Genomic DNA, 22,024 nt, shown 5'->3' on the forward strand with positions numbered 1-22,024 from the left:
TGTTTTTTCGTTCGTCCTTGTAAAAATATTTGTATGAGGTTATTAAAACTTGTTTTCGAGTGCATAATCGGTTATTAAAGTGAAATTTCTTAAATTTATGAAGCTTAATTGAGTTTTATATTTAGCAACAATGTTATGTTCAAACTTTAAACTATAATATTTAAAGTTTTTTTTTACAATGACCTTGTTAATTGCTTGTAACAAACTTTATTGGCATGTTTTTTGTTGTTTTAAAGCTAGCCGTACTTACAAAAAATAATTTTTAACAAGGTCATTCGAGCTATTTAATGTCTTACCCGGTATTTAAAATCTGAAAATAAAAAACAATTTTGTTTAAAATTTTTAGAATATTAAAATTTTCAAAATCAGTACAAGTTCACTGGCTATATTTTTACGAAAATAAGTTTAAACTTTTGAGACGCATGTGAATGCTTGTTTTGTCAACTAATTCGTGTAAAATGTGAAATGTTTTTTATTTTAAAGCTTGTAGAGAATTACTGTATATTGATTGGAGCCAAAAATGTTTCTCATTTACTTTGAAACTTAACAAACTTTAAAGTTAAAATATAAATAGACTAATGGATTAATGCAATGTTGTTGCTAACTAGTAGCATATAAGTTTGTAAATTGAATTTTTTTATCTTTTAATGTTTTAACTTGTTTTTAAAATTGATATCAAGTAGTGACGTACATTCTAATTGCACTTTCGCACGAACGGCTCGAGAAACGAATCGGCGAGGAGCGGTAGAGGGGACTTATGTACGAGGTGAGGAACGAGGAGCTGAAAGAGGAGATGTATGGAGAGACGGATCAGAGGATTCCGTAGCGCCAAGAGACCGCTGGGTGAGGCAAGGAGACGGATTCCGTGGCGCCAAGAGACCGCTGGGTGAGGCAAGGAGACGGTTCCGTAGCGCCAAGAGACCGCTGGTTGAGGCAAGGAGACGGATTCCGTGGCGCCAAGAGACCGCTGGGTGAGGCAAGGAGACGGTTCCGTAGCGCCAAGAGACCGCTGGGTGAGGCAAGGAGACGGTTCCGTAGCGCCAAGAGACCGCTGGTTGAGGCAAGGAGACGGATTCCGTGGCGCCAAGAGACCGCTGGGTGAGGCAAGGAGACGGTTCCGTAGCGCCAAGAGACCGCGGGGTGAGGCAAGGAGACGGATTCCGTGGCGCCAAGAGACCGTTGGGTGAGGCGAGGAGACGGATCGGCGTGGACCGGTCAGACGACGTGGAGATGTGCAGGGGCGGAGCGAGTTCCGGCGGCGAGGAGATTTTTTGAACTTTCTACATTTTTCTGTTATTTTGAAAAACTGTACCATACTTTTATCATTTTTGTGTATTTTAAACCGGTTTATAGAATTTATAGAATTAAGTAAAGTAATACTTTTTAAACTAAAGAGGTAAAAGTCGGCGGTCGTTTTTTCGTTCATTTTTCTATATAGGGAGTTTAAGCATTCTTACAAGTGTTAGAGAATAAAAATTAATGTTTCTTTTTCGGAAAACCAAGAATAAATTTTTAAAGTACGAAGGTAAGAGGAGAAAATGTACCGCGTGAGCGGTAATTGTCTCTTTTTTACTTTCTTCTTTTTTCTCAAGCGATATAAAGTCAATAGTCTCGATTAATTTACGGTTCAGTTCTTTTAGTTTCTACTGCATTGAAGCGGTCTGAACTCAGTGCAGCTTTTTGCTGCTCTTAAGTTTTAATGGTTTCAATCTTGTTGAAGTGATTTCGATTTTAGAATGTTTTTTGAGTTTGGTTTAAACATTTAGTGTTTAGTTCTTTTTATTCGAGATTGTCGTCTTTTACAAGAATTGATAATTTGGTTTAATAGTGTAATGTTGTGCAGTATTTTATCATCTTTTCATTTCGCAAATTCATTGTAAATATAATCATTATCACAAATTCGAACTCAGTTTAAATTAGTATAAGTAACTGATTGATTAAACCTTTAGTAAATAGTAAGTAATTCATATTAGTTTAGTTAAAAACAATTATAATTTAAGCGTTATCTTGGGGACATCTACTTTACAAGTTAGAGCGCACGTTGCGTATAAACCAGGCCAAAAATAGTGTATAAGTAGACCCGGTTAGCGACAATATAAAAGAAAATATAACATATAAAAACTTTGATAACTTTTAGTTTACAAAACCATATCTGTATTGTTAACAAACAATATATTTAATTTATGTCACTTATTCTTGCTGATGATCAAACTAGTTTTGTTTAAAGTGAATATTCATAATAAATCTTCATTTATTTTACTAGAATACTATTCAAAGAAAAGGACTCACTTGTCTTGTTTCAAAAGCCTCGGTCGGAATAACAGAAAAATTGTTAGAGTCATCTAAATTTTCAATATTTTCTAAAGTGGAATAACTTCTGTATAAAAAGTAGTTTAATAGATTACGCTAACTTGAAAACTAGTAAAAATACACAGCTGTATATCAGTGTTTTATAAAATTTACTATTACAACTTTATATACTCGCTTATCTGATGATTTGTATTATAAGTTTTCATTAGAAACATAATACTAAAGATTACTGAAAAAACCTAATAAAATATATTTTTATACTAGTTCTATTATTTACGGCTACTTTTGCTTGTAAAACAAATAAGTTTCTTAATGTGAAATAAATAAAATTTAAATTTAAAATTGTAAACTTGTTTAAAACTTTATAAACATTTTTGTTTACAACTTAACTAATAAAAACATAAGCAAAACTTTGTTTTATTCAAAAACTTTTTTATTAAACTTTGTAATTTTTCTAAGTTTAAAATTTTAAACCAGTACAGTAAGCTATTAAATTACTAGTAAATGCACAAAATATATTAAAAATATATGTCATCAAATATTTATTTTAGATTAAAGATAAACTATTTGTATTAAAATTAACAAAAACAATGCAGAAATGTATAGCTACATATAAATTACTGATATATTGCAAAAAAGTAAATAAGTAGAAGAGATTTTGATTAGTTTTTGTACTGATATACAATTAACTTTCGTTAAATTTAGATAAAATTGTAGTCTGTTGCATAAGTGCTAATACATGAAAACAAAACTTCAAAAAAATTTTTCTATAATACTAAATTAAATATGTTGTATAAAGTTTTTGTTATAACAATTAAAATTCTATATCCTTTGTAAATATTTTTTTTTAACCGAGGCTTATCCCAACAGGGTAGTTGAAACATAAAACTAACTTTGTGAAACTAGCTTGAGTGGGATAGATATCATCAAGCGAGGCGGACAAATCTTTCAGGAGAGTGTTTTTTGAGTCTCCACTCATAAAGTCTGGAAACTCTCCATTAATAAACTGATCCCAATCTTCTCCTTCTATTATGTTGTTACATGAACCCAAAGCACTGATCGGTAAAATGTCGTCCTTAGTAAATTTAATAAATAAAAAATTATAATTTGCTTTCATTTTATGTTTTTTAAACGAATTTGAATATTTAAAAACTTTTGCTATTTGCTTATTTCTATAGATTTATGTTATTCTGGTAATCTTAGTAAAAATTCAGCTTTTTAATTGTAAAGTAAAAAAAAATGTTTGTATATAATTTAGAAACAAATAACTTGAAATAAAAAATGTTGAAAGCTTATTTTTATTATTTTAATTCGATGCAAACTGTTATAATAAGTGAAAGATTAAGTTAGATTCTATAAGTTAGATAAAAGTAAAACGATACTTTTGGGAACAAAATATAACAATACAGGTCTGGTGAAAAAATTACTATTAACATAATAATTTATTAGTAGAGTTAGTGTTTGAATATAATTAAACTAATTTTGTTCTCTATAAAAACTTTATAGAAAATAACCTTTGTTATTAAATAAGATAAAAACTAACATAACAGTATGTTTTTAAACTGTTGTACATTTAAAAATAATCTACAAATTTACAGTTTAATTATTTCTGGAAACTATTTTAAAAATTAATTTATTATAATTTTTAAACTAATTAAGTAAAAAAAAACTTCAAGAATCCTTAAAAAAACATGGCTGATGTTTGTAATGTATAACTTGTTTACAAACATAAGACTCACAAAATGTTGACTTCAACTGTCGTTTATAAAAAGGCTATATATTAGCAATAAAATAAACTGTTAGCTGTTTTATTTATACAGTAAATTTTTTTTTTGTTTTTTAATATGAAATTAAATATATAAAAAAAACCACTAAAACTAAAATTTACCTTGTTGAGGTTTTGGCTGACAAGCGAGCTTCTTTTGCTTTCCTTGTCTCCGCTACCTCTTTTTGCCCGTTCAATGTACGCTGCATCTGAAGTTGTCCTTGACAACGGACCCAACACAACAGTTGAGCCCTGCTTGCTCACCGATTCACGTTCGTTACCGCTCTGCACCGACAAATCGTCACCATACAGTTCTGTTAGCAGTAGCCAAGTTCGCGCAACCAAAACTTCACCAGCCTCCATGGCAACTGAACTGTTCCGTATGCATGCTGTTGTTTATTTTTAACTTATTTTTTTTTATCTTTGAAGCTTTTTGCTCTTATTCGCTTTTTTTAAAAGTAAATCAGGCTTTAAAATAGCTCTAAAAGTACATTAAAGGTTTTACAATATTTTATTAACTTATAAAGTTTCTGTGTCCTAAGAAAGTAAAAATAACGAATAGAAAATTAAGCTTACATAATTATAAAATAATAATATATCAAAATCACCATCTTCAAAGGTAAGCTTCAACTCGGGGCCATCTAGCAAGTAATTCTGAGCCATTATGTCGAAGCCGTTTAAAGTCAGCTGGTTTTTAATAACGCTTTCAACATCAAGGCATTCGTCCATATTTTCAAAACACTTGTTCAACTTATTGTTAACTTGATGAATGAGAAGGTTTGAGTTCCAACTTGCAAATCTGACTTGATTATCCTTGCTATCTTTTCCCAACCTTCTTACCCAATGAGCAGGCATGCTACTATGTTTGGACAATGATTGCTGATACAACTAAAAGTCATAATAAACAAATCTAAACTTTTAAACACTATGTAGGTATTTAAATATTTTAATAAGTATAGAAGAAAAGTAAACTAAAAACACAAATATAAAATAAAATAGACTTAATTAAAAAGTACGAAATAAAATAAATTAAAAGCACTAAAATAAAAACATAAATATTTTTTAATATTTTGAGATATTTTGCAAATCCAACAAAAAAACCTAGATTTTCCAAGCTTTTAAAGTTAGGATAGAAAAAACAAGAAATACAGAGACCTGTCGTCACAATTAAAATTATATCAAGTTATAAATATATGTTATATACCTTAAATATAATAAAGTAAAAAATGTTTGATTAAAAAATAGTAAATTAAGGAAATGTACTTAAAAGCGTAAAACACAAAACTCTTATAGGTAAAACAATATTTTTTACTTAAATATTTTTATAACTAGATATATTTTAAGAAACCTGATTAAAAGTGCTTGGAGATGAGGACATTATAGATAACTCATCATCACTTGATTTTGATCCTTGGAGATTGCTTTTACTAAACAACTGATACATTTTGCTTGTTTGCTGATGAGGCGAAGAAATACCATAGCTTTCATTAAGCCCTTTTTTAAACTTACACAATTAAATCTAATGAATGAATATATAGATATGAAAAAAAATATGTTTATATACTAAATCAAACAGAATCAACTTGTTATTGAAATTTTTAGTTGTGCTAAGATATCTATGAGCAGAACTAAATTCAATAAAAGTTTCAGGCATCTTTTAGTTAAATATTTAGACAGCCATGAAGCTAAATGCTTTGCTGCAACATCTCTACTTGTATATCTACTTAACAAAAGTTTATAATTTACATATAAACCATTATAAAATATTTTTGATAGATTTTATAACTTATTTGTTAGATATATAACACAACTAAAAAAAACTCTAAAGTATATATGTATGTCCAGTTGGAAAACTCTAAAAGTTTTTTTTTGAAACGAATAAAGCAGATCACTTCAACTCGTTAAACCATGATAAAAAGATGATATTTAGGAAAAAATTAAAGTGTGGAATAGTAATAATCTAAATTATATTGGCTAATTGAGTAATACAAGTTTACAAAAATCATAAGTAAATCAATTTAACTATTTTCAATTCTAAACTTTACCTTTAAGAAATAAATAAAGCATTTAAAAAAAAACATCAACTCAAATAAACCTTTAAAAGATGCATTTTTCTCCAATTCATTTTCAGTTCGAAGGTTTTGACCGGCAGACACAACCCAGCCCCTGTTGTTTATAGCCAAACCTGAAGCTTTGAACTGGTCCACCCCAAAGTCTGCCTCGCTTATGTGGTTTAAAGCAAGCAAGCCGTTCTTTGAAACGCTGTACAGTATGGAAGAGTCAGACTGTGACCAGCCCATTCCCGTAGTGTTTGATGGTTTCCACTGTTTATTTTATTAATTACATTATATCTGTGAACTATTTTTAAATGTTTTTAGATAATCTAAAACTATCTTTGAAAAACGTAAATATTTGCGAAGTTTGAAATTGTTTACTAAAAAAACTAAAATGGTAGTTACTGATTTATTTATTTAACTGGCGCTTTACTAATTTTAATGAAACCTTTTAATCAAATAATTATATTTTTTATCTATAATCGTTTAGCTGATAATTTCTTTGGACTGTCTGTTGTAAAAACTCGCATAAAAATTTTGTAACAACATAGATTGATTATTCAGTTTAAATTTTCTTAAAAAGTGTTCATGGCTGTTATTTATTTACTTAAGTCTTTACTAAATTTGATTTTAAAATTTTCTAGAAAAAAAGATAAATAACAAATACTAAACCAAACATTTGAAAAATAGATTTGTTCAACTTTATTATTTAGTTTTTAAACACAAAAACAAATTAAGTACAAACGAAATAAGTAATGCATAAAAAAATTATCAATCTTAGTATACTAAATTTCTTAAAAAACTATTATTAAAACCGCCTAAGTTTTATTTTTTCATTTTGCTCCTCATCATCAACTCCAGAATATCTAGTGTAAGTTTCAAATTATGGCCTTGTGACCCCCTAAATTTCCTTTTTTTTCTATGATATCTAGTATAAGTTTCAAAACTACCATTAAAAGTACCTAAGACTCTTTTTTTTTTGCTCTTATATAGACATAGTACTTAGAAAAAAGAAACGAAAATATGCCAGAATTTATTTTATTAGACGCTTATCGTTTTAAATTTAAGAAAATTATGTTTAAATATTATTGAGATAACAACATTCCTTGCTTTTGTCAAAATATTCAATGCTAGTAACTTACTTTCAAACATAATTAATTTTAAATTAAAGTAGTTAAATTAAGTGTTAATCATATATAAACGAACTAAGGAGCTCAGGTCAAACTCGGCGTAAGGCACGTGACACCTTTGAACGTCCCATATCCTTATATTGAATCCAAGATTAAACGAAGACTCAGCCATCTGGTTGGGATGACCTGGCCTCCACTTGACATGACCGCACGGGTACATGCTCCTTATTTCGCACAAGCGCTCACTACTGCCGTGACTCACGTTCCATACCTGTGATTTTATAATCACTTTTCAATTGAAATATGTTAGTTAAAAATGGAGAATAAACTATAAAGAGTCTGAAGGTTAACTAAACTTGCTTATTTAGGAAAAGAGTACTTTATTTTTTATAACCTTTAACATTATTGTTTAACGTAAAACAAGTTAACTTTTATAAATTAAAGTTTATTGCTCTAAAGAAAATAATCTTTAAAATGTACATAAAATTTTAAGATTTTAATAACTAAATCATTTTGACTAAATAATTTATAACTTAAACATCAAGAACACCTTAACTTATCAATCGAACTTTTAGTAGATAAATAAATAGAATAAAAATATTTCATATAATGACACATCGTTTTATTTAAAAAAATAAACAATAAAAAGTACCAACAAAACTATAAGCTTTAAAATAACACTTTATTCATACTGTTCTACTTTGTCTTTATTGAAAGAACTTTTAAGTTACTGAATTTAGTAAAAAAAGAGTAAGGAATAAAGTTGAATGTAGACGAACAATTATACATTTAGCAATGTTATCATCTTGATAAAGATTAAGGCCATAGGGGGTAAACCATGTTTTTTACAAATTGATCTTATTTTATAGAGATTTTCTAAGCTTTAAGATGCTTTTTATCGTTTTAAAAAATTCGAATTATTTTTTGAGATATGACCAGTCAAAGTCAGGCCGCATAAGAGGTTCCTTATTGGGAGGGAAAACTAAAACAGCGAATAAAGACTATTTTATTTCAAATCTATCTCCTCCTACATTTTTCAAGCAATCTTCTTCAACTTTCACAGTATAATCTTTACACAATAACAAAAAATGTTACTTTGGACTTTAATAAAATTTTTGTATTTTGTTTTGTTTGAAAAATTTTATTTTGATAAATTATTAAAATTCATAAATAACTTTTTTTCTATTAATATAAAGAACACTTCTTGAAAATTTGAAGAGGATTGCTTGAAAAATAAAGGAGGAGATAGATTTTTAGTGAATTTTAAAATTTCTGAGAAAATTGACCCCCAAAAATTTGTGGTCCATACGTTTGTATCGGAAACTTTTTACAAAAAATAAAATATTTCAAAAGTTAATCGATATTTTTTAATTCTATAAAAACTGGTTTGTAGTTTTTTTTTTAAAGCTTTCATATAAAGACCAAAGTCAAATTTTGTAAAAAAAAGTGGTTTTACCACTCCCCCCCTATGGCCTTTATAACGTCAGAATAACACAACAACAAAATGACACGGTGCGTCACTTTGGCACACTGCGTCACTTCGACACGGAGGGTCACTTTAGCACGGCGACAAAATGACACGGTGCGTCACTTTGGCACAGCGACAAAGTGACACGATGCGTCACCTTGGCACGGTGCATCACTTTGGCACGGAGGGTCACTTTGGCACGGAGACTAAATGACACGGTGCGTCACTTTGGCACAGCGACAAAATGACACAGTGCGTCACTTTGGCACAGCGACAAAACGAAACGGTGCGTCACTTTGGCACAGCTACAAAATTACACGGTACGTCACTTTGACACAGTGATTAAATGACACGGTGCGTCACTATAGCATGGATTAACAAACTTATAAGCAAAACTAAACTTCTTCAGTAATATAACTTTAATTGTAAAATTTTGATAGTAATTAGTTAAAGAAAAGATTTATAATATTTTTTCCAAACTATAGTAGCTTGATACATTTGAAACTATATATGATACAATTCTTTTAAATTTAAGTCATAGTATAAAAACAAAAATATTCTTAAGTTTTATTTTTTACGTTTCACGACTTTTCATATTTATGTAATGAATAAAATTTAGTACTTTTTGTTAAACGTTTAATTAATTATTATCAGGAATTGTTATAAAAAATAACTAAGATTTAATTTAATACAGAGTTATTTCGTAGTAAGAATATGTCATGCGTGTTTTAACTCTAGTTTTTAAAAATACATAATTAAGCTGCTTTTGTAGTAACTAGCCATTTATAATAAATATGTATATATATTTATATTCAACAAAAGTTAATAAGTTAGGATGTATACTTAAAACTCTGTATTGAAAATGTATAATAAACTTGTATAAAAGAAATAATTAAAATAAACGGTCCTGGAACCTAAATTTATGAAAAAGTTAATAATAGTATTATGAACAGTTTAGAGAAAATTAAGAGTCTGATGCAACCATTCATGCGCATTTATATATTTGTCACTTAAAAAAAATAATCACTAGAGGTTTTACATACAACATTGCTGCTGCAGCCTTCTAATTAAAGCTGCAGCCATTCTATTAAAGTTAATACTATAAGTCTTTTTTATTTTTACAAAACTTTTTAGTCTAAAATATAAAAAATTAAACTTAGAGTATGACAGATATTATAGTATTTTATTGCATATAAAGATTTAATTGCATTTATATTTAATACAAAATCAGTAAATAAATTTCATAATAATACAGTAAAAGCAGATTTTATTTTGCTTGTAAAACATTTCTGCTACTTTATATTCTTGAGTTTTATTACAAACTTTTAAAAAACTCGGTTTTGTCTTAACTCTGTTATGAAAATAATATTTAATTTTCTATTTTTAATCTTGCGAATAAAATCAGGAGTTTTTAATAAAAATAAATACATTTTCTAGGATTTCTAAAAACTTTTTTCCAAAATTTTAAAACAATTTTGTTTATTAATTAGGAGTTAATTTCTTTCTTATAAAAAGGAAAAAAAAATTACTTCTGATATAAAATAGACAACATTTTGAAAGTATGGGGCAATCAGCAGTAATTGGTGAAAGCGATGTTCTATTTACCTAATTATCATGGGCAACCCGTGGTCTACAATATCTGTATTGAGAAATTGGAGACCACGAATTGCCTGAGCTTTAGGAATATTCTAATAGGAATCAGACGCCTAATCCATTAAAAAACGCAGCGAGAAAATAATTTAGATAATTACTAATCAATTTTTAACGAGTTTAAAATCTTGACAATATCAATTGCGATAATGTTTTATTTTGCGAAGGTTTACTATGATAATAGTAAGTAAAATTGTATTTTGTTTAAGCAAGTCTACAATTGTATTACAAGTGTGTAGTAGTGGTTTATTGAGTTTTAATTAAAGAGATGCTTGATGTTGGGAATGTTTTGCTAAATAAATAATTTATTTGTGGTTATTTGTACTTATACTTTTATCTATGCATTTTTAGTGCTTAGGTGCACAATTTTATTTGCGAAAGAGCATTATATTTCTACTTCTAAGTGCACGATATATGTTGCAACTAAGATAAGTCGCATAGAGGCGCAAAATTTTGATCTTTTAAGTCAAGTGCACAATAATTTTTTGAAGATGTTGCTACTAACGTAGGTCGTCAGGGAACGCAGTATTTTAGTTCAAAATTGCAACCTATTAAGTCGCCAAAAGAACGCAAGTATTAATTTTTTTAAGCTTAAAAATGTAAAATAAGAATCGCATTAGAATTTAGAGTTACAACAGCAGAAAAGTTGCTTTCGATAACGTCTGATTTTTAGTTTATAAGACAAATTTTTCTCTGTATTTACATCTACTAGTTTATTGTTTTGATGTGCTGAATGATTGATCTAAAATGAAGATTGTTTTTATTTTTTAAATCAGAATGTTGCTGAAGTTTAAAAAGTATGTTTATATGAGTTTTTATCTTTCTAGTCGTAAAATGGCAAGTCATTTTTTAATTTTTATTACTCGTTTCAAGTTCTAGTACTAAACTGTGTTTAAGTTTTTCCATTCGAAAGAAATCAAAAATAAATTCCCTTTAATTTTGGCAGTCGTATTTTGTTAAAAAAGTTGCTGCTTTTGCATTTTTGTGAACTTTGTTTGATACAAACAACTATTTGTCGTTTATTAAGCACAGCTTTTAAGCACACCTAACACCTTGCTACTGCTTAAAAATGAGTATGTTGTTTATAAGTACGACGATGGACAATAGAAGGTATAAATAGTACGTGTTTCACTTTATTTTATGAAGTCACAATCAAAAATTCCTGCGGTCTTTGTTTTTAAAGTTAATCAATGTGATTGTTGCTGATTCTACAAAACCGGTTAGAAGACAGGAAACCGAAAAGTTTCTTAGAAAAATAAGATCGTTGTCCATACCAATGAAGATTGAAGTTTCACAACAAATCGTTCCCTCCCTTATTAACCATCGTGTCATTTTGTCGCTGTGCTAAAGTGACCCTCCGAGTCATTTTGTCGCTGCACCAAAGTGACCCTCCGTGTCAGAGTGACGCACCGTGTCGTTTTGTAGCTGTGCCAAAGTGAACCTCCGTGCCAAAGTGACGCACCGTGTCATTTTGTCGCTGTGCCAAAGTGACCCTCTGTGCCAAAGTGACGCACCGTGTTATTTTGTTGCTGTGCTAAAGTGACCCTCCGTAACAAAGTGACACACTGTGTCATTTTGTCGCCAGGCCAAAGTGACGCACCGTGTCATTTTGTCGCTGTGCCATTCTGACGCACCGTGTCATTTAGTCTCCGTGCTAAAGTGACGCACCGTGCCAAGCTGACGCACCTTCTCATTTTTGTCGCTGTGCCATTCTGACGCACCGAGTCATTATGTCGCCGAGCCAAAGTGACCCTCCGTACCAAACTGACGCACCCGTGTCATTTTGTCGCTGTGTCAAAGTGACGCACCGTGTCTATTTGACGACCGTGTCATTTTGTCGCTGTGTCATTCTGACCCGCTCCCCTTTATAACAGTTTAGATTTGTTTTAGAATGGTTACCTTTTGTATTTAAAAATCAACTTAAAAGTATGCTTAAAGTTAAACTTTTCCATAAAAAAATTTGAATTAAAGTATTATAAAAATAGCATTATACTCTACCTACAAAAGATTTTGCGACAGTCAACAATTGGTTTCTTTCTAATTTGAATTTATCAAGCATTCTTTTTTATAAAGATCTACATAACCATTCTGATCAAACAGAAGATAGTATTTACTAGAAAGGTGATTCATTTTATGCGCATTTAATTATAGTCTCATTTTAAAACTGACAATGTCTTAAATGCTGAGATGTGATGATTTGATTACGTCAATTTTGAATGTACCCACAAAAATCTTTACTGTCAAGGTTATATAAAAGTTTTAAAATCTAAAGCTCACTAATAAGATATCTAACTTGTAAGTTTTCATGATTTTCTTAGTTTTAAGTATATGTATATAATTCTGTATTATAGTTATTCAAAATTGTACAAAACTAAGTTTAACACTAAACCATAACTATATTACAGAAATATATACAATTATACACGTACTTGTAAGAAAGAAAAGTATAATATAAACTTGTACACAATTTAGTTTTAATAAGCTTTAATTATAGTTCAAAATTCCCAGCTGGGAATTGATTTCTCTCTTTAAATCAAATTTGATTCCAATTAAGTTATTTCTACATATTAAATATTCTTGTAAGGATAATTAAATTAAACACTATTAATGTACTTTTTATTTAATGGCAACTTTTTCAATAACTTTTTTAAAGATTAATTAATAATTTGTTCAGCACATCAAATATAAATATCAGATATTTATTTTCAAGGTTTTTTATACAAACTATTTAAATCAGCGTTTCTCAAACTTGGCCAAGAAGCCCCTTTGGGGGGTATTACAGAAATTTAGTAATCAGGTCATGAGGTCATAATTTAAAACGTACACTAAGTATTCTGGGTTTGATGATGAAGAGCAAAAAAAAAGTCTTAGGCTTTTTAATAGTAGTTTTGAAACTTAAACTAGATATTATAAAAAAAAAAGAAAATTTAGGGGGTCACAGCACAAGCCATAAAAAGGGGAGCCACAAGGCCATGATTTGAAAATTACACTAGATATTCTGGAGTTAATGATGAGGAGCAAAATGAAATAAAAACTTAGGCGGTTTTGATAATATTTTTTTAAGAAACTTTGTTGAAAGGGGCCATAGCTTTTTTAATTTCTTTAAAGGGGGTCTTTTGAATAAAAGTTTCAGAAATGTTGATTTAAATCAGGATTTCCCAAAGTGAGCGATATAGGGAGGCGATAACTAGTAAGGGGGCGAAAGGGGGCGATTTTAAAATTTTTGGGTCATAAAATTTTACTTTTTATCTTGCATTTCACTAATTTTAGCTTGCTATAAAATATTTGACCCTGAGGTAAAACTTAAACAAAACAAGTACATTTTGTTTACGTAAAATATAGAAAAAAAAGTGCTTATGAATCCTATTTTCGAGTAAATTCCATATTTTTATTCATACCTTTTTTTATTTAACAACTACATTGAACATAAACTATCGGAACCCCTCTCACCATTTCATAACCTGACATATATGCTATTTGGAATAATAAATAGTTAGTTAAAATCTATTTTATCTATTATTAACTTTCACTTATTGATATTTCCAATTGTTTTTTGAAAAGTCACTCAGTTAGACTAAAAAAAAAGCTATACAGGGTTGCCACTTTACCTGGAAACCTGAAAAAACCTGGAATTCGAAAATTTAGGATTAAAGATCATCTTAAAAGATTTCATTCAGAACATGTAAATAAAAATGTCAAGTTTTTCAGAAAACGTCAAGATTAGAAAACAAAACAGTGTAAAATCACAAACATGTTCAAGAAATCTACACAAAGTATTGAAGATGGACAATTAGCTTCTTACTATCTGTCTCTCATAGTTTCTATACAAGGACTTTCTCACACCATTGGGGAAAAAACCTTTATTCCTGTCTTAAAAACAGATGTGGATAATTCATTTATTATAAAAACACTAGTAATGTTTTACCTTCTATTCCTCTAAGCAACAATTGAGAAAAGAGGTATAGATGAAATGTCAGAACGTGTTGAACAAAAGTTATTTCGAATGATGTGCAAAGTTTTTTTTTTCAATGCACGTTGACGAGTCAAAATTTCAGGGGAATAAATTTCTTCTTCTTGTTTGTGTGCGTTTAATAGTTGATGATACAACATACTAGCGTTCTCCCAACTAATGGAAACACATAGCACAGGAAAGCTGTGTTTGAAAAAATAAAAAAATATTTTGAAGTAAATAAAATAACTTCAAAACATCTTATAGGAATTGCAACAGGTGATGCTCCATCTAGGATAGGAAAGTATTGTGAATTAATCACATGTTTTAAAGAGTTAAACCCTGAAATATTTACTATTGATTGCGATATACATCGCCAACATTAAGTTGCAAAAATTTGAGCGACCGTTTAAACGACTCATTAAACTTAGTGATAAAAGCTATCAGCAAACAAAAAGGCATGATTTACAAAGTTGTCTGTTTAAACAGCTGTGCAATGACAATGATGATGTTTTTGATAATTTGATATTACATACAGAAGCGCGATGGATATCAAAAGAAAACTGTCTAGAAAGGTTTTAGGCTGTTTTTAATTCATATATTGATTTTTTTTTTCTAAAAAGGATATGACCAAAGATTTGAAAAAACTTTACAAGGTAAAAACATGAACCTTGTGAAATACAAAAGTAAGATAACCAGTTTCAGAAACCAACTTGAACTGTATGGAAGAAGTTTAAAAAATAATCAGTTTTCACAGTTTGCAAATCTTAAAACTTCAAGTAAGTAAAGGTGAAATAGAAGTATTTTCATCTCATCTGGAACAGCTTAAAGGTGATATTGATATACATTTTACTAACGTTTTTTAATAAAACGTCCCGAAGTGGATTATGGATTCCTTCAAAGCAGATATTTTTGAAGTAAACGTTGCTTTACAGGAAACCTTCTTAGACTCACAAACTGACCTTGAACTTAAAGTATTTTTTTTCAAAAAACGATATGAAAGCTTTTGGACTCAACAAATACTAAATCAAAAGTATTCAATTATTTTGGAGGAAGTTAGATTGTTGTTTATAGCTTTGATGAACTTTTAGCTATGTTGTTAAAAAAATTTCAGTTCAGTTATCAACGTCTTGAGCAAAAAATGTAATCTAGACATTTTTAAAAGAGGTGACTTGAGGCTTTATTTGACTGATTTAGAACCAGATATAGAAAAACTTGTAAGCTAGTCATGAAGCTCATTCTTCTTGAGTTCACACTTTTTACCCAAAAAACGTGCAAATTTATACTTCTTAAATTTTACTTAAATAAAGTCTATTTCTAATTCAGTATTAATAAAACAAAAAATGTTATGATATTTAACAGTCTATATAGTTCTTTTTTTTTAATGAATGTTTATTTTATGACTTAGTTTATTTTATATTTATTCATAACATTATTGCATTATAACATATCAAAACTTGCCATTTTGTAAAAAAATGATAATGATTTTTTAAGTTCGCACTTTGTTATTTTGTTCAAAGTGCGAACTCAAGCAGAGCTCTACTGTATTTATTAAGTGCTTTATGTTTTAAAGTTGTTAATAGTTTTGTTTTGACCTGGTTAATTTTGTAGTTTATATTTGTCGTTTTACATTACACTAAAAGCTTTTATAGCAGTGTTTAAAATATTTTTTTGAAAAATATATATTTGACAGATTTTTGTTATTACTTGTTTAATCTGTATAATTAAAAAATCTTGATGAAAATTTTGTTTTTTTCAAAAAATATTTATTTTTGGCTTTAAAAGAGTTTAGATTTGAGATTTTATTTGACTTCAAATGCTTCACTTAAAAGACTCTTAAAGTCAATTCTATTTTCTAACTTGATTTTTTTTTGTGAAAAAATCTATATATTAAGGAATTTTAAACTATTAGTACAACTGTTTTTTGTTTTATCTTACTTCAAAATATTTTGACAATCAAAACTTGTTGATATTATAATAGTTTAACCCTAGCTCTTAATTTTTCATAATTTTTCTCTGTTAAATTATTATAGGCTGATAGCTAGAAAAATAATTCATTTTGAACAGAATTAAATAAGCCATCAAAAAGATTGCTACAGTTACAAAACAAAATTTTAACCTAATTAAAAGTTGTTTTAATTGATTAGTTTCTGTTCACACAATTAACTGTAAAACCTTAAAGTTTTATTTTTTTGAATTTAAAAGTTATTGTTAGAATTAAGGTTTAGTTTTTTAAACGTTATTCCAATTCAAGTCAAGTTTTTAGTAAATATGGCTTGCTGACTACAAAAGTTGTCCACCACTGACCTAAAGGTTTCATTAGTTTCAATTCATACTTAAACAGAATTGATTACATATTACACAAGACTAATTAATTAAGTATTTTAATACACTTTACTGGGCTTGTAAGAAAATAACTGTAAATTTTTTCTCAAGCCCTGTAAATTACTTTGAACACAGCCAAAAAGTGCGTGCATAAGAAGTACCAGACTAAATTACATTTCGAACATAATTTTTTTGGCTAAAAAGTGTGTACTTAAGAGAAAAATCAAATTTTGAAATCATGGGAGCAATTTTTTTTTTAATTCCTGAAAGGGGGCGATATAGTAAATGAGTTTGGGAAACCCTGATTTAAAAACATACTTAAGTATTTACAACTACTAGCAAAAAAAAAAGCTTATGAATCTAAGAAAATTATAAAAATAAAATTGTAGCACATTCTTAACAATATTCTTAAAAAGATCAAAACCAAAAAATAATGAGTTTACTCACTTTTAATGTTTTGTCTCTTCCTCCAGTAACTATTGCTGATCTCGTAGGATCTGGATGCCAATCCATGCAAAATATAGGTCCTTTGTGTGCTATGATAGAATTCAAAAACTTAGATGGGTTCCTCATATCCCATAACTGTATAAAATTAGTATAAAAAAAATTACAACTTTTTTTAAAACTATTATATATTTTTTATCAAATTTAGAATAGACTAATATTGTTCAGTTAGCAATCAGAATTTATCTAACCAGTCAAACCTGCATTAATCCACATTCAGTACCAACAGCAAATTTAGTGCTGTCGTGTGGACTACATCTGATGTCCCTGACACCATCAGACTTTGTTTCAAACACTGATGAACACAACTTCTTTCGCACATCAACCATTTTTATATTCGGTTCCTTGAGTAAAATCAATCAATTTTTCAGCCAACTTAAATTATCAAAAAACTTCAACAAATTTAATGCCCATATTTTTACTGGTTACATGACAATTCAAGTTCTTACAAAAATGTTTAAATGGCTATAACTCAAAAAGTAACATAAAATTTAAAAAATACTCTAAGTCTATTTATTAAGCTTAAATTAGTGAAAAAGGTAAAAAAAATTATTGAAGGAGAATTTTATAATTTACTAAATTTATATATTTCAAAAATTATTTTATCAATTTCTTAAAAATATTCAAATTTTTGCAAAAAAAAGATTTTTTGTAGATTAAACAAATTGCGTCAATTTTTTAAAACTATAAGTTGTAAATAAATCAAAATTATATATCAACTTGTTACTTTAATTTCAGTTTATCTAAACAGCAACTGAATCTCAATTTTCAACTCAGCTTTCCAATCAATGAAATTTAAAAATAAACCTTTAATCTGAGCCCAAAAAACAAAAAGTAAATAATATTCAAAAAGTTTTGTTGTACTTGTACATTTTAAATTTTATTTTTAAAAACAAAATAAACCTTTTTTCACAAAAATATTGAAATATTAATTCAAAAAATCATTTACTTCCATAATACCCTATATAACACATATGAGCCAAATTTTTTCAAGGACAAAGTTAACAAACACTATAAGTTATAAATAATATTTTAGTATTCTAATCTTAAGGCTTACTGTAGTTATTCATTCATAAAAAACGATTTTTTCTAACTTACAGCTGAACCACTAAGCAATAAATTTGACTGCAAGGGATGAAAGCAAATAGTATTGATTGATCTTGAATGCTCATTAAATACACTTAACTGCTTGTTTCTACCAGCTATGTTTAAGTCCCAAGCTAACACAGCTCCATTTGTTGCCCCGGTTGCTATCAAACTGCTGTCTTGCTTATTCCAAGACACAGCTGCACTGCTCATATTCATTCCTTGCTATTGATTTTAAGCTTTAAAGTAGCAGTAAGAGTCAATTAAAAATTACTACAATTAGCTTTTTATGAACAAAAATAAATTTTAACTTCAATAAAGTTTTTTTTATTATTACAATTATAGCTATTTGAAGTTTAAGACTAATTAATTAAGTGAACACTTAGTATTTGTGCTTATTATTGCAAAATAATTATTAGTTTTTATAAAACTATAAAAATACTTTTTTGAAAAAGTTTAAACATTTTATAGTTTTTAATAAAGTTTGTTATAAAAAATATAAAAAAATACTTGCAAAAAAAAATATAAAAACAACTGTAATGAAATAAAAATTTAAACTGACGTCTCTTCTGCCCCCTTGCAAGTTAAGCTGCTCCACAAAGGTTTTATTTTTTTCATTAAAGCTAAATACTTTCAACAGAGATCTACCAGCTACAACAACACGATTGTAGTCATTACACAAGCTTAATGAACTCACACCAAGGTAATTAGTTCCCATGACAGTTGTATATATTTTTTTGTTTTCCATGTTTGTTTATGTATGATAACTTTCCTCCAATTTAAGAAAATATCAAACTCTACAGCTAAAATTAAAAATTTTGTTTAACTAAATAAAAGATTAATGGATTTTTAGTTTTATAAAAAATAACATTCTAATAGTATCTTCAAATTTATTGTTTTAAATTGATACTTTGTTTTATAAAACAGTAAAATGTTAGGTCAAAATAAATTATATACAAGTTCAGTGTTCATTTATTTAAAACTTACTTATTACAATTAGAATTTAATAAATCCTTTATCTCGAATTTATAAGCAGTTTATGATAAAAACATTTTCTGATGTTATATGAGACATAAAAATAGTTTAATCATTAGATTTGGAATCTTACAAAGTTTCTATTTTATTCATTACTATTTATTTAAAAATCTGAAATTTTTAGCCAAAAAAGAAAAAATATTTTAAATTTTATGACAAAATACGCTGTTTTTGAACTAAAGCATAGTATAAAATGTATTTCCTGGACAAAATGTTAACAGGTATCTAATAGGTGTGCAACTCGATAACCAGAAGTTTCTTTGTGCACCAGGTCTTTGGACCAAATATTTTGAGCATGTTTTTTGGTTGTTCAATAAACTATAGAAATAAAAGTGAAAATGTCAATATTGCTTGAAAGACAAAAATTTTAAGATAACCAAGAATTGTTTAACACTTTACTTGCATGCAACTTCATGATTGTAAAAATAAACTATAAGCATAACAAGAATAAATACTTCATTAAATGATGCTTGTAAATAGTCATTGCATTCTTGAAAAAAAGGAAATCAAGGCTCTTTACTTAAAAAGATTTATTTTGTATATGTGCAACCTTATAGGTATCATATCAGAATAGAATAAAATACAAAATCAAATAATATTGAACAAAAATAAACTTCAAATCATTAATGAATTTAAAACTTACTCATTTTTGTTTTAAAATAATCTAAATTATTGTTTATACTTAGTGCTAAATTTTTCATATTGTAAAAAAGTGAGCTTAATAGTGTTGCATTAGGTGAATTCCCTTTTTAAAGGCACCTCGTTTAAATCATAATCAAAGTTGCCATAAAGAATTACAGTCACCTCGGCTCAGGTAATTACAAAAACGAACACATTTTGAACAGGGGCAAGTCTAAACTTTTTTTAGTAGAGTTGTACAATTTTTGTTGTTAAATAATAGAGTATTTCTGGAGCACCTTTTAATAAAACACTTTAGAAAAATACAAAAGTTTCTACTACCTAACTGTCTAAAATTTCTCAGGCACATAAAATTGTTAAAATGTTAAACAATTTGAAAGTACCAGTAAAACAGAACGCAAAAGCTTAATAAGTAGTCCGTTTGTTATTTTTTTAGTAAAAAAACTAAAATATAAACCTAAGTCCTGTTATTATTGACATTTAAAACTTTTTGCCTTACATTGTGGAGCTAACATGAATAACGAAATATTTTATATGTCCTGGACAAGACGTTAAAAGGTATCCATGGTGTGCGACTCAATAACCGAAAGGACCTACATGCACCAGGTCCTACGGCCGAATATTTTTAGCGTATTTTTTATACTTAAAAAGCTTAAGACAAAGTACAAATCAAAATTAGTAAATTACTTTTCTAATAATAGAAAAACATGCATAATGATATATATAAATTACGTTTTAAACAGTTCCAGTTTTAAAAAATGGCTATAAATCAAGTTTAAACAAAAACAAAAAATATGCTATCAAAATAAACTAATAGCAGACGTAAGCAACTATTTTAAATTTGATGAAAAAATTAAAAAATTCTAAAACTTTGGTATTTATAGTGCTGTAAAAATAAAAGCAAAAAGTTATTTGGACAACAGTTTTCAAAGTAAGAAATGATACCCCTGGGTCCTGAGCTGTAAAATGATTAAAAAAAATTTTTTTTTAAGTTTTTTATTGGCTTAATTTGAATAAAAAGTTTAACTTTCAATGATGCAAAATTTATAGTTATAAAATTTCCTAGTTGTTTATAAAAAAATGTTTTAAAAAAACTTATAACTCTACGTAGTTTATGACGTAGTTTTGCCAAAAACACGGTATGCTAATTACTAACACTCCCAACCGCGCTCAATTCCCTACTGCACGATTCCAACCCGATCAATTCCCATACCCAATTATTTCCCACCTGAATCAAATCCAACCCGATTAATTCCCACCTAGATCAATTACCACCTGAATTAATTCCCATTCGAATCAAATCCCACCCAAGTCAAATCCCACCCGATCGTTTCTCACCTAAGTTGTTCGTGACTTTTGCAAGGATCTTTTTTTATTAAACGGCGTCATTTTCATACGATTTCATTTTTGCACAAAGCGTCACTTTTGGACGAGTATCCACTTTTGCAGACATCACTTTTAAACGAGTCATCACTTTTGCACAGATGACATTTTTGCACAGTTTAAAACTTTATCAACATAAAACTAATTTAAAATAAACTAAACTAAATTGAGTTTAAATTTCATAAATTTTCAAATAATCAAATAAACCTTAAACTATATTTTAGTTTCTATTATACAAAAACTTTAAATTATTTAATATAAAATATATTAAAATAAAAATGAACTCAACATAAAACTAAACTTTAAAAAAATTTTATTATTAATTAAAATTTATTTTTATATTTAATACTTAAAAAAAAAATCATTAAATATTTTTTTGATTATTTTTTATTTTCTCTTTAGTAAAAACAAACTTAAAGATAACTTTGACTTGGTTTAAATTCAAAAACACAACATAAAATATATAGATAAAAAAGAAGAAGTACGAACCAGGGTTTTTGACAATGATGTTGAATGATAGTTTAACAGTATAACAGTTTATGTACTCTTTAGCAAAAAAAAAGTTTCACTTATCATTACAGTTTAAAAATTTGCTTGAGCTCGTATGCAGTTTACAGTTTTTCAGACTTAGTCTAAAACTTTTAGTGCATGATTGTATTTTAACATAAAAGTAAATTCAGTGTAAAAAATAGTTTAAAGTATTTTAGTTTATAATTGTTTGCCCCG

At 28.1% G+C, this 22,024-nt stretch overlaps 1 protein-coding gene across 1 annotated transcript; it reads right to left on the minus strand.

Moving 5' to 3' along the window:
* Positions 1–1,177: 1,177 nt before the first annotated feature.
* LOC145847246 (GATOR2 complex protein WDR24-like) lies at positions 1,178–19,008 on the minus strand (the record flags this gene model as incomplete). The annotated part of the gene is made up of 12 exons (XM_082953540.1): positions 18,804–19,008; positions 18,254–18,466; positions 17,356–17,499; positions 17,099–17,233; positions 7,336–7,530; positions 6,171–6,399; positions 5,424–5,485; positions 4,684–4,963; positions 4,199–4,464; positions 3,204–3,385; positions 2,290–2,377; positions 1,178–1,280 (listed from the first exon to the last, which is right to left on the minus strand). Coding segments are annotated over exons 1-12 (2,083 nt in total), but the record flags the coding sequence as incomplete, so codon positions are not given.
* Positions 19,009–22,024: the final 3,016 nt, after the last annotated feature.

Source organism: Thalia democratica, unplaced genomic scaffold (genome assembly GCF_965202585.1).
Source record: "Thalia democratica unplaced genomic scaffold, ktThaDemo2.hap1.1 HAP1_SCAFFOLD_855, whole genome shotgun sequence".
Lineage (NCBI taxonomy): Eukaryota > Metazoa > Chordata > Thaliacea > Salpida > Salpidae > Thalia > Thalia democratica.